This window comes from Salmo salar, chromosome 28, assembly GCF_965601325.2.
Source record: "Salmo salar chromosome 28, fSalSal1, whole genome shotgun sequence".
NCBI classification, from domain to species: domain Eukaryota; kingdom Metazoa; phylum Chordata; class Actinopteri; order Salmoniformes; family Salmonidae; genus Salmo; species Salmo salar.
Genome location: NC_138318.1, coordinates 4579422 through 4593502, shown reverse-complemented (window position 1 = coordinate 4593502; position 14081 = coordinate 4579422). Strand labels below are relative to the sequence as shown.

General features: G+C 40.6%; 1 protein-coding gene across 3 annotated transcripts in view; it reads right to left on the bottom strand.

The window, feature by feature from the left end:
• Positions 1-14081, bottom strand: part of LOC106589301 (ATP-dependent RNA helicase DHX8) — a 34906-nt gene that overhangs the window by 19929 nt on the left and 896 nt on the right. For 2 of the 3 annotated variants that reach the window (XM_045710111.2, XM_082970393.1), the window contains exon 1: positions 9004-12455. Coding sequence is in view for 1 of the 3 variants with exons in the window: in XM_014179091.3 (XP_014034566.2) it covers positions 12462-12549; positions 12641-12844; positions 12961-13105; positions 13223-13531; positions 13654-13751; positions 13872-13960 (933 nt within the window). In the remaining 2 variants the exon portion in view is untranslated. The other variant, XM_014179091.3, reaches the window with a different exon arrangement.

Below are 14081 nucleotides of genomic sequence, written 5' to 3'. Positions count from 1 at the left end.
AAAATTAAAATCTGCTTCTGATGGAGCTCAGGAGCTGGGCTACTCTGAGCGGACTTCTCTGAGCGAGTGTGTATGGAACAGCCTGGATGTGGACATGGTTGCCAGTTTCTACTATCTGGTCATGCGACAAAGGACAGAGGAATGTCTAAACTGTGAAACCGACATGGTTCTTATACCAATGAGCTACAAAAAATGTCATATTTGTTGTTGAAGAAATATTTTCCATTTCATGTCAATTCTTCCCTCCGCCACTAAATGGTAGGCAAATATCGTCATGAATCAATGTAATGTTCTTTCCAGCATAATGTCACTGCAGGTTAGTATAATTGGCAGTCAATCACCTGCATTCTTATGCCACAAAGATCACAGCAGGTAAAGGTCAGGCGATAAAATTCACTTTTGTCTAAATTGTAGCAATTTGACTAATTAAACCATTCTATCCATACAATGGAGACTTGACTGTTGAATTTCTGTGAGTTAGTCCTGATCGTGTCCGTTGCCCTATAAGCTTAACGATATAGCCAAAGTTTTTTAGTAGGAGCAAATAGCTTACTGGGCAGTGGGCACTAGTAGGTGGGGAGATGAGGAAATGTGACAAACATGGCAAAACATGTTCCGTTCAGAGTAAAAAAAAACTTTTGCTACGGTGAGCGACTAATGAATACACCCCAGGTTGTTTCATTAGTTGCTGATTCTATTCATCGATAGCAACCAAAGAAATCGTCTGCCATTTGAAATATATAATGTATCAATTTAATGTTCTTTTAAGCATAATATCACTGCAGGTATAATTCTCAGTCAATCACCTGCATTCTAAAGCCACAAAGACCGTTGACGAGGGTAAAAGGGGATACTGTAGAAATCCCCTTTTATCGCCTAAATTGTAGCAATTTTACTAAATTAACCCATTCTACCCACACAATGGAGACTTGATTTCACAGTTGATGAAAACTTAGGTGTGTGCGTTATGGGTCATTTGTGGAAGCCTGTATGAGAATGCAGCATGGCTGTGGCTGCATACAGAACGGAATTTTCCCTGACTCAGAGAGAACACCCAGTCTTAAAATGGAACAGTTAGTAATGAGGACAGGAGTGTGTGTGTTCAAAGGACAGAGGTACGTCTAACCATAACCTTGAAGTGAAACCAGCACGGTTCTTATACCAAAAAGCTGAAATATGTTGTTCTTGAAGTCGAACATCTCAAGTAAATGTTTTACGGAGTGAGCTTCTCTTTTCCTCCTGCTCCAACAACGCAGTTGGGCTAGCAAAAATGATCGCTGTCCTTTTTACGAAATTAGCTACCAACTTTGCCTATTCATGTAAAGATGACCATATACAACGACGGTTTAAAGTGGTAATCAGAAGTTGAAACCATAAAGTGTTCTCCCCACCCGTTTCAGTAAAAAGCTAGAGAAATATAACCACTGAAATTCATGGACAGAGCATTGGATGCAAGGACTGACCATCCATGATATCAAAATTAGAGTTTTAATCTTGTTTTGAGGCTATATTGTGTTTGTTTACACTTACTTTGTTTTCCGGACTATTAAGCGCACCTGAATATAAGCCGCACCCACTGAATTTAATTTTTATTTTTTATTTTGAACATAAATAAGCCGCACATGTCTATAAGCCGCAGGTGCCTACCGGTACATTGAAACAAATGAACTTTACACAGGCTTTAACGAAACACGGCTTGTAACAAAAAATAAATAATTAACAGTAAGCTTTAGTTGTCTTTTTGCACTGAGTCAATTCCTCACGCTGCTGTTTCCAACGTCTTATCATCGACTCATTAAGACCAAGCTCCCGTGCAGCAGCTCTATTTCCTTTTCCAACAGCCAGATCAATCGCCTTCAACTTGAAAGCTGCATCATATGCATTTCTCCGTGTCTTTGCCATGATGAGGGTGACAAAATGACTACCGTAATCAGAATGATGGGAAGTTTGAGAGTGCTTGATTTAATCTAAACAGTAAACAAAAAAGTTGTTTGACCTTAACCCAGTCGGCAATTTCATTGGTCTAATGAAAGCTTCATGCCGCCAAAAAACTGAGCACGTCACAGAATGTGTTTTTTTGAAAAAAAAAAAATTGAAAGCGGGAAAAATCCATATATTAGCTGCGTCATTGTTTAAGCCGCGATGTTCAAAGCGTGGGAAAAAAGTTGCGGCTTATAGTCTGGAATTTACGGTACTAAACTCATGAGCCATTTATTTATAAGTTATATTCTTCAAGAATCAATGGGTACATTTCATTAATTCAGAATCCCTAAAATGGATGAAGCAACTGCAGATTGCCCCTTTAAGGCAACACTACCAAAAGCTATTTCTGATGGTGAACCTGAGCAATCTAAATAAAATGAAAACGACGTAAACCCCAATCAGCAGGTAGATCAGAGATAGGCCTACCTTTTGTTGGACAGCGCGCACTCTGCGCAAAGTTGTTATAGGGCTACTGATAGTCATTGAGGTTGCATGGCATGCAATGACTTGTAGATCAACGACTGTCATATGCAGTTACAGTCGCAAGTGGAAGTCTACTTCCTTTGCACAGTATTCACATTTTTGCGGTCTTAAAATTCAAATCTAAAAAGGGATTACATTCGCTTTTTTTTCCAAACAATCTACACATTTTCAAAGTGAAAGAAAAGTTATAGAACCTAAAAATGTTAAATGTCGAGATTGCATATGTTTTCGTACCCCAGAGTTAATACTTGGTGGAAGCACTTTTGGCAGCTATTACAGCTGTGAATCATTTTTTTAAACAAGATTCTACCTACTTTGCACAACTCTTAGGGCAACATACAGTGGCTTCAGAAAGTGTTCATACCCCTTAAATTTCTCCACATTTTGTTGTGTTACAGCCTGAATTTAAAATTGAATACATTTAGATTTTTTTTCACTGGTCTACACACAATACCCCATAATGTCAAAGTGGAATTATGTTGAGACATTTTTACAAATTAATTTAAAAAATGAAAAGCTGAAATATCTTGAGTAAATAAGCATTCAACCCCTTTGTTATGGCAAGCTTAAATAAGTTCAGGTGTAAACATTTGCTTAACAAGTCACATAATAAGTTGCATGGACTTTGTGTACAATAATATTGTGTAACATGATTTTTGAATGACTACCTCATCTCTATACCCCACGCATACAATTGTCTGTAAGGTCCCTCAGTCGAGCAGTGAATTTCAAACAGAGACCAGGGAGGTTTTCCAATGCCTCACAAAGAAGGGCACCTATTGATAGATGCGTAAAAAAAACCTAAAGCAGACATTGACTATCCTTTTGAGCATGGTGAAGTTATTAATTACACTTTGGATGGTATATCAATACTCCCAGTCACTACAAAGATACAGGTGTCCTTCCTAACTCTGGAAAACGGTTAAAGAACTTGGAGAATAAACTATCCTCGTCACAGCTGCCCATGTACCTTAATGTTGATGATGTGGTTGTTACTGACAAGGACCACATGGCTGAGCTCTTCAATCACCACTTCATTAAGTTAGGATTCCTATTTGACTCAGCCATGCCTCATTGCCCGTCCAACATTTCCTCATCCCCACCCCTTCTAATGCAACTAGCCCCGATGCTCCTCCCTCTTTTCCCCCTGCCCCTTCTAATACGTTTCTCCCTATAGGCAGTCACTGATTCCGAGGTGCTAAAGGAGCTCCTGAAACTTGACCCCCCAAAAAAATCTGGGTCAGATGGTTTAGATCCTTTCTTCTTTAAGGTTGCTGACCCTATCCTCACCAAGCCTCTCTCTCCTCTCTGGGGAGGTTCCCATTGCTTGGAAGGCAGCCACGGTGGTCCTTTATTTAAATGGGGAGATCAAGCTGATCCTAACCGTTATAGGCCAATTTCTATTTTGCCCTGATTATCAAAATTGTTGGAAAAACGTATCAATAATCAACCGACTGGCTTTCTTGATGTCTATAGTATTCTCTCTAGTATGCAATCTGGTTTCCGCTCAGGTTATGGATGTGCCACTGCAACCTTAAAGGTCCTAAATTATGTCACAATTGCCCTTGATTCTAAGCAATATTGTGCTGCTATTTGTATTGACTTGGCCAAAGCTTTTGATACGGTAGGCCATTCCATTCTTGTGGGCCGGCTAAGGAGTATTGGTGTATCTGAGGGGTCTTTGGAATGGATTGCTAATTAGCTCTCTCAAAGAGTGCAGTGTATTAAGTCAGAACATCTGCTGTCTCAGCCACTGCCTGTCAACAATGGAGTACCCCAAGGCTCGATACTAGGCCCCACTCTCTTCTCAATTTACATCACCAACATAGCTCAGGCAGTAGCGCTCTCATCCATTTATATGCAGATGATACAGTCTTATACTCAGCTGGACCCACCCCGGGTTTTGTGTTAAACGCTCTACAACAAAACTTTCTTAGTGTCCAACAAGCTTTCTCTGCCCTTAACCTTGTTCTGAACACCTCCAAAACAAAGTTAATGTGGTTTGGAAAGAAGAATGCCCCTCTACCCACAGGTGTGATTACTACCTCTGAAGGTTTAGAGCTTGAGGTAGTCACCTCATTCAAGTACTTGGGAGTATGGCTAGACGGTACACTGTCCTTCTCTCAGCACATATCAAAGCTGCAGGCTAAAGATAAATCTAGATATGGTATCCTCTATCGTAATCACTCCTCTTTCACCCCAGCTGCCAAACAAACCCCGATTCATATGACCATCCTACCCATGCTAGATTACGGAGATGTCATTTGTAGATCGGCAGGTAAGGGTGCTCTCGAGCGGCTAGATCAGCCATGAGATTTGCCACCAATGCTCCTTATAGGACACATCACTGCACTCTATACTCCCCTGTAAACTGGTCATTTCTGTATACCCATCGCAAGACCCACTGGTTGATGCTTATTTATAAAACCCTCTAACGCCTCACTCCCCCCTATCTGAAATACCTACTGCAGCCCTCATCCTCCACATCATATCAAACTTTATTTGTCACATGCTCCGAATACAACATGTGTAGACCTTATCGTGTAATGCTTACTTACAAGTAGGGCTGCAAAGGGTCGGAAACGTTCCGGTAATTTTCCCCGGAGATTTTCCATGGGAAGTTAAGCCCAGGAATTTTGCTTAAATTCATCAGAAAAGTTAACTTATAACAGTGAACCTTTTTTTGTGGGATACACTTAAGGCAATTGTAGGTCTTGTGGCACATTTTGGTTAAACTATCCCCAATTCAATGGAATTGCAACCATGCACAGTGCATTCTTCCATCACATGTGCAGTGCACTCTTCCATCACATGTACAGAGGATTGTCAAGATCTTGCACACTGATCTTGTCTGAGCCAAGGACTACATGCTTTCTGGTAAATTTATATTACAATACTGGGTGGGGTGAATATATTTTAAATGACATACATGATTTTTTGTTAACTAGTAAATAGTAGCCTACAGCAAAGAGTGTTTAAATCATTTATAACTTGTTCATTTCTGCTAGTTAGTTTTTGCTACCATGTGGGTTTTAGCTTGCTTGAGCCTGCTAACAGAGTGTTAATTCACCTGTTTCCATACATGTTTTATTTTAAAACAATTATCAAACAAAGGAGTTGTTTAATCTAACTGCTTAACTATTTATCTGTACATGGAATTGTATGTTGTTATTTTACTCATTTTTTCTCATCTTTACAGGAAAATGCAACGGGCACTATCTGATGTGTGGAGACATTTCACTGCAGCTAATGTAGAAGGAAAAGCTGTGTACATTTGCAAGTACTGTGCCAAATCATGTGAAGAATGCAACAAAGATGCAGAATCATCTGGCCAAGTGCATAAAGTTCCCTCAGCGCTGACAACAAGCAACCTTTGACAAAAGTCCCTCTACTTCTATTCGAGGTGAAAATCATGAATCAGACACCTTATCGATAGCAACAGCTCATGGTCCTCCTGGAATCAGAAGTTTTTTTTTGACTCAATGGAGGAACCTAGTCAGAGAAATGCTGATGAATGTCTAGTTCGAGCTGTGAATGCAACTGGTTCACCTCTGATGCTCACAGGCAATGTGTATTGGCAGAGACTTCTGAATGTTCTTCCCCCAGATTACACCCCTCCAACCAGACGTGCTTTATCTACTCATTTGCTGGATGCAGAGTTCAACAGAATTCAAGTGAAGGTCAAGCAAATCATAGAGAAAGCAGACTGCATTGCAATCATCTCTGATGGGTGGTCAGATGTTCGTGGGCAAGGAATAATTAACTACATAATCTCCACCTCTCAACCCGTATTCTACAAGAGCACAGACACAAGGGACAACAGACACACCGGTCTCTACATTGCAGATGAGCTGAAGGCAGTCATCAATAACCTTGGACCACAGAAGGTATTTCCACTGGTGACAGACAATGCTGCAAACATGAAGGCTGCTTGGTCTAAAGAGTCCAGCAACACCCGTTGGGGTGGTGTTGTCATCATGTTTTACAGTCTCCTGAAGGGGAAGGAGTCTCTCCAAGAAATGGCCATATCACAGTCTGCCGATATGGACAGCCCCATCAAGAGGATCCTCCTGGATTATGTATTTTGGGAGAGAGTGGTAAGCAGCCTGAAACTCCTGAAACCTACAGCAGTAGCCATTGTACGGATTGAGGGAGACAATGCCATCCTGTCTGGTTGTCAGACTCTGTTTGCAGATGTAAGAGAAGAAATCCGTACTACCCTGCCCACTTCACTGTTGCTCCAAGCAGAGGAAACTGCAGTTCTGAAATACATCAAAAAGTGTAAAGACTTCTGCCTGAAGCCCATACACGCCGCAGCGTACATGTTGGACCCAAGTATGCTGCGAGAACATCCTGTCTGGTGCAGAGATCAACAAGGCCTATGGTGTCATCACTACCGTGTCTCGCCACCTTGGCCTGGATGAGGGCAAGGTTCTTGGCAGTCTGGCAAAGTACACTTCCAAGCAAGGGCTTTGGGATGGAGATGCAACATGGCACTCATGCCAACATATCTCATCAGCCACCTGGTGGAAGGGACTTTGTGGATCTGAGGCTCTTTCCCCTGTTGCCTCCATCATCCTCCAAATCCCACCAACATCAGCCACCTCAGAGCGCAACTGGTCCTTGTTTGGGAACACACACCAAAGCACGCAACAGGCTGACCAATACAAGGGTTGAAAAATTGGTAGCCATCCGGGCAAATTTGAGGCTTTTTGAGCCTGACAACGAGCCATCCTCAACAAGGTTGGAAAGTGACAGTGAAAATGAGGCCTCAGAGTCTGATGTTCAAGAGGTGGAGAAGACATGGAAGCCTGAGAGGAAGACAACCAAAGCTTTAGTTTCTAGACTACCATTTTACATTTAAATGGTATTAATATTAATTTGCATATATTTCCATTAATTACCAGATATTCCTGTTAATTCCCAAGGAAAGTTTCCACCTCTGAATATTCCCCAAAATGTGCAACCCTGCTTACAAGCCCTTAACTATTTCTTGAACTGCACTGTTGGTTAAGAAAAGATGTACCAAAAACGAAAGTAAAAAATGATCAAATCTAACAATAACAAGGCTATATACTGGGGGTACTGGTACCGAGTCAATGTGCGGGGTACATACAACACCCGTTCTGCCAGTCACATTCTGTTAAAAGTCCCCAAAGCACACACATCCCTGGGTTGCTCCACTTTTCAATTTGCTGCATCTAGCGACTGGAACGAGCTGCAAAAAAACACTCAAACCTGGACAGTTATCTCCATCTCTTCATTCAAAGACTCAATCATGGACACTCTTACTGACAGTTGTGGCTGCTTCGTGTGATGTATTGTTATCTCTATCTTCTTGCCTTTGTGCTGTTGTCTGTGCCCAATCATTTTTGTACCATGTTTTGTGCTGCTACCAAGTTGTGCTGCCACCATGTTGTTGTTATGTGGTGTTGATTCCATGTTGTTGTCATGTTGTGTTGCTACCATGCTGTGTTTTCATGTGTAGCTGTCATGCTATGTTGTCGTCTTAGGTCTCTCTTTATGTAGTGTTGTGGTGTCTCTCGTCTTGATGTGTTTTTTTTTCCTATATATTTTTTAAAATCCCAGCCCCCATCCCCGCAGGAGGCCTTTTGCCTTTTGGTAGGCCATCTATGCAAATAAGAATTTGTTCTTAACCGACTTGCCTAGTTAAATAAAGGTTAAATAAAATAAATAACTTAGTTGCGGGAGAGAAAGGAAACCGCTCAGGGACTTCAGCATGAAGCCAATTGAGACTTTAAAACAGTTACAGAGTTTAATGGCTGTGATAGAAGAAAACTGAGGATGGATCAACAACATTGTAGTTACGCCACAATATTAACCTAATTGACAGAGTGAAAAGAAGGACGCCTGTACGGAAATAAAAATATTCCAAAACATGCATCCTGTTTGCAACAAGGCACTAAAGTAATACTGCAAAAATGTGGCAATGCAATTAACTTTTTGTCCTGATTACAAAGTGTTATGTTTGGGGCAAATCCAATAAAACAAATTACTGAGTACCACTCTCCATATTTTCAAGCATAGTGGTGGCTGCATCATGTTATGGGTATGCTTGTGATCGTTAAGGACTGAGGAGTTATTTTCATGATAAAAAAATAAATGGAATGGAGCTAAGCACAGACAAAATCCTAAAGGAAAATCTGGTTCAGTCTGCTTTCCACCAGACACTGGTAGATGAATTCACCTTTCAGCAGAACAATAATCTAAAACACAAGGTCAACTCTACACTGCAGTTACTTACCAAGAAGACAGTGAATGTTCCTGAGTGGCCGAGTTACAGTTTTGACTTAAATTTGCTTGAAGATGTATGGCAAGACTTGAAAATGGTTGTCTAGATTCGATCAACAACCAATTTGAAAGCGCTTGAAGAATTTAGAAAAAAAAAAATATATATAATAATAATAATAATAATAATATATATATATATATATATTTTTTTTTAATAAAACAATTAATTAAAAAAATTCAGCAAATGTTACACAATCCAGGTGTGGAAAGCTCTTAGAGACTTACCCAGAAAGACTCACAGCTGTAATCTCTGCCAAAGGTGCTTCTACAAAGTATTGACTCAGGGGTGTGAATCAGTGGAAGCTCCTCAGAGGAGGAAGGGGAGGATCATCCTCCTCAGTGAATTTCATAAAAATAAAAATAGTAAAAGTTAAAAAAGTTATCAATTTTAGATAAAAGTATACTAAATATATTCACGTGACCAAGAATTTATTAAAACACACTGTTTTGCAATGATGGCCTACAGTACAAATTGTGGTGAGTAGTTGACTCAGAGAGAAAGATAATAGTTGAACAGTTCTAAACAAATTAATTTCTTAAAAAACAAAGGAGAGGCAAGAGACAGAGCTAGCTATATATTTTGGGGGGTTTTCTTTTTGACTTTCACTTACTTAGCTAGCTAGTTTAGCCTACCCAAACAGAGAGGGATGCCATGTTAGCTATGGCTATATCCAAGGTAAGCTTTTGGTTTTATTAATTTATTGCCACCGGGGCCCGCCGGAGTAACTGCTAACCTGCTTGCTAACTGCATGATTGTAGTGGGTATACTAACGCGTTAGTTCTAATAGCTATGTTGACTGACGTCAGCTAATATGGTGACAACGATGTAAGCTGTGTGTAGTGGTTAGCGGTTATGATATGAAGGTTTGGCTTGGAAAGGTTTTTTCGCCTGTTCACAGACAGCTGATGTGTAGTGCACTGAAGCAAAGGGAAAAGATGAGGGGAGGAGAGCATGTAGATGCAAGAAGGAATTAACGAGCAACGTGATAATGCTGTTTGTATGTGGCTAGTATGAAAGTGAACTGGGTTTACGTGTGATCAGGAGTGTATTCATTCTGGCAATTTTGTTGAAAACCATTTCTTAAACGGAAGCAAACTGACAAAATGGGGATAAACATATCTGAATTTGGCCAATAGAAACTCTAATTTGCAACTATTGTGCTAATGATTACGCCCTAGATCAGCTAGATGCAGTGAAGAGTGTGCAAGGCGGTATTGAATATGTCACCATCTGTCACTTTGATTAGGCTACTCAAACGTTTCTCTCGATCTGTGTATCTACGTTGAAAACTTTCATTCATAGGCTAGGTTGGCGCAACCTCATAATGAGTATAGGGAAAATGTGAGTATCATGTAATAACCTAAACCAATTGATGTTACATTGAGCTGGGTGAATGGAATATGAATGACAGTCATCCAATAGGCTGTAATAGAAATAAGGCCATGCACCCCAAAAAAGAATCGTCTTCCCTCAACTTAAACGGCACGACCGCCACTGGTGTGTAAATGGGATATTTTCAGAAAACATGTTTTTTACTTTGTCATTATTGGGCGATTATGTATTTAATCGATTTAGAATTTAGGCTGTAACAACAAAATGTGGAATAAGTCAAGGGCGAATAATTTATGAAGGCACTGTTTATCCATTGTTTTTGTCAAAATTGCTCATGCAGTACATTTGGTAGGGAATAATTGATAGTCAGCAAAAGTCAAACCTTCTCTGATTTTCAAGGAAATTTATGTCAGGACTGAGACTGGACCACTCAATACCTCTTGAAAAGCCATTCTAGTGTGTTTTTGGCATTAAGATGTGTCTAAATTGTCCCGCTGAAAAATATAACTATACCAGGGTTAGGTTTTCAGAAGACTGAGGTGAGTTCTCCTCTACATTTTTACCTGAGCTTTCATATTTATTTTTATCCTGAAAAATTCCCCAGTACCTGCTGGTGACAAGCATACCTATAACATAATGCTGCCTCTACAATACTGAAAAATAGAGAGGGTTTCATTCTGTGTTGTATTGTATTTGACCCAAATCTTTAATTTTGGCAAACATTTTTAATTTCTTTGCGGTGTTGTCTTGCAGTATTAATAGCACTGAGCGATTAGTGCTTTTTGAGGTCGGTGCGATTATAAAAACAATCACGGTTTTCGATTTCGTTTACGATTATTTGGGTTGAATGCTGTAACACAGAATAAAACAATTAATAAAAGTCCCATAATAGTAATGACTGCCCGTTACTGCTGATCACTTATTAACCATCATTTATTCACATTACTTTAATAAAATATTTAAATTGTTGTGTATATTACTTTTATTTGATGACTTAATCATTTAATTCCAAGTCCTCTCATTTCTACACAGCTACTGCCTATCCTGTCAGTCAAAATCACTATTTTGTAGATCTTCAAAGTAAATAAGGCATACTTTTATGACTGCTGAATATCAACACCTGCTCTCTATATCCCCTCACGATCGTGCCTTCCTTTCTCTTCCATAGCAGGCATAAAAGAAACAGACCGGACAGGTAGATGAGCAATGGATTATGGTCGTAGTTAATTACCACGTTTTATGCGCTAAACTATGTAGAATATTGGCCTGTTGGAAACTACAACATCACACAGTTCAGGCTGGATCTGATTTATCTCTAGAGAAACCAAAGAAAGTACAGTATGAAGACAGGCTGAAACTGCTTCTCCAATAGATCACACATGTAGGCAATGTCATGGCGACGTTGGCTAGCTAAGCTCACGCGTAGAAACATGACATCTGGTCACGCCAAACTGGGCATGTGCAGGCCGTCAAATCAAAGGCACACCTTCGATATAAAGTAGTTTTTTGACGGAATTGAAAACGTGTCAGTTTGTCACTACCACGAGGTTGGAGTAATAACATGTTCAACTACTTAAGACATTGGTTCGAATCTCTTGTGCCTTTAGAGTTCGAGAAAATTAACAACTAAGGAAGAATATTTCACTTCTCTCATTGACTTGTCAAAACCCAAACCGCAGCCTGGTCTTCTTGGTCTGCTTCACAAGCTTTTCCGGAAGCCTCATGATGTTGCGCCTCTGGGTTTAGAAACTCTGTGGAGAAACTTTGCAATGTGCGCATTGAACTCATGGAAAAAACCTGAACGAAATGGAATTCAAATAATTGAACCGACGTCGGTCATTTAGTTGTTTAAAAAACACAAAATAACAGAAATGTTTGTTAATCGCTGAGTATTACTTAACGGCCTTATTGCAAACAGAATGGGGGATTTTATGTGTATTTTTTAACACAGGCTTCCTTCTTTTACATTTTTCATTCAAACCAGTAATATGGAGTGAATGCAATGTTGTTGATCTTCTGTATTTACAATTATTGTAGTGGCAGCATCATGTTATGGGTATGCTGGTCACTGGCAGGGACTAGGGAGTTTGTCAAAAACGTACACAGTTTGGGGACACATCCCAAAAGATGAGAAGTGTTTTCATAAGGTAGAAAGAAAGTACAATTAATAAAAACATTAGTGAACCGGCGGTTGTAACTTTCAATAGATTTTCTGACTGATTCATGTTACATTTGGATTGTTTTTGACCGATGCATCTAAATAAACAATTGAACCGGATTCCGATCTGTATCGATGAATCATTACACCCATAATGCTTTCAGTAGATAAAAAAACATGCTAAAATGTTACCTTCTTCATCATCAATTTTTGGGAGGATACCCGTCTCCTCGTCAAAGTCAGGGAACTCCTCTTTAGAAAGAACATTAGCAGCAATCATCTGAGGACAGGAAAAATACCATGTATAGATCAACATCACACTAACAAAATGAGCCAAGATGTCTTGATGAACCCTACATGTGTACACATACCTGGTTGATCTCCCACTTCTCAAGGTCTGATATCTTGGTCAGTCTCTTGCGCTCCAGTGTGTCATCCTCCAACTCAGGGGCGTGACCCAGGTTGAGGTTGGTTGGGCGGTCGGGGTTCCTCATGATTTTCTCCTCCCCACCATCAGGGCCCTGGTTCCTCCTCCTGTTGGGGTTCAGGTCCTCCCCCGTTTCCTGGTCTACATCCTGGCAACCAAGAGTATAAGTTTCAGTTATAATTTAATTTAGCTTCATGTCCTTCATCATGCTTACCAAAGGGCAGTAGGCTTTGAATTCATTCCTGCTCTGTGTTGCCGTCTTACCTTCATGCTGAGACTGGTCTTGGAGCCAGTGAAGGACAGCACCTTGATCTTGACTCGTTGACCTTTCTGGACCACATCAGCCACATTGGCAACACGTCCCTCTTTGCGTAGCTCAGAGATGTGGACCAACCCCTCCCAGCGTTTCCTACAATGAAAAACAAGAAAAGGTTTTCAACATCGGGTTTTCAAAACATTGGATCACCGTAAGAGACAGAACGTGTTGGATACATGCTTTCGATATTTTCCAATTCTCTTAACTGACCTCAGTCCCTCCAGTTGCACGAAGCAGCCAAACTGCAGGATACTGGTGACTTTGCCATTGAATATGTCCCCTACAGCAGGCTCTTCTGGTGGAGGCCGGTCCACGTGTTTGTCCTTACAGCGGTCAGAACCAACCTCAATGTCTCGATCCCTGGAGGGGCTCGGACTGCGATCACTCCAGCGGGAAACACGTTTTCGACCGCGTTTGAAGTCTCTGTCCCTCTCACGGTCGCAAGACGGAGAGCGTGAGCGTCTCTTCCTGTCTCTGTCTTGGCTCCGACTTCTGCTTCGCTGCCTTTTGTTGTCCAACCTAAAACAAGAGCCATATAAATGTAAAAAATACCTATTTTTCATCCAATTCAGGGTTTTGCTATTCATAGTGCACCAGTAAAACTTTGTTGCAAACCCTGTGAATTATCAAAATGTCCTTACCTGCTCGTTGAGTTTGTTCCACTGACACTGGGCATGAACATCTCCAATTCTTTCATGGCAGCATCTGCTACCCTCACATCATCGTCTTCTAGCGGAATCTGTGGGTGTTGTTAGAGAGCATTGGTCTACTGACAACCATATGCTGTGTGTGTGGAGTGGGACGTAATAGCAGTGCCTTGTTTAGCCACTATGTATGTACTAATTTCTGAGAGACTTACGGGAGCTGGATTGTCTGGCCTGCACAATCCAGGAAACATCTCCTTCAGTTTGTCCTTCTCACTCTTCTGTTTGACCACAGGCTCAGAGGCTACCGCCATAAAATTAAAGAGATTCAGTATGACATAATCACATACTGTATATCAAATTGTATATCAGCATTGTATAAATCATACTTGAATGTAAGATATCAGCTGCATTCGACACTAACC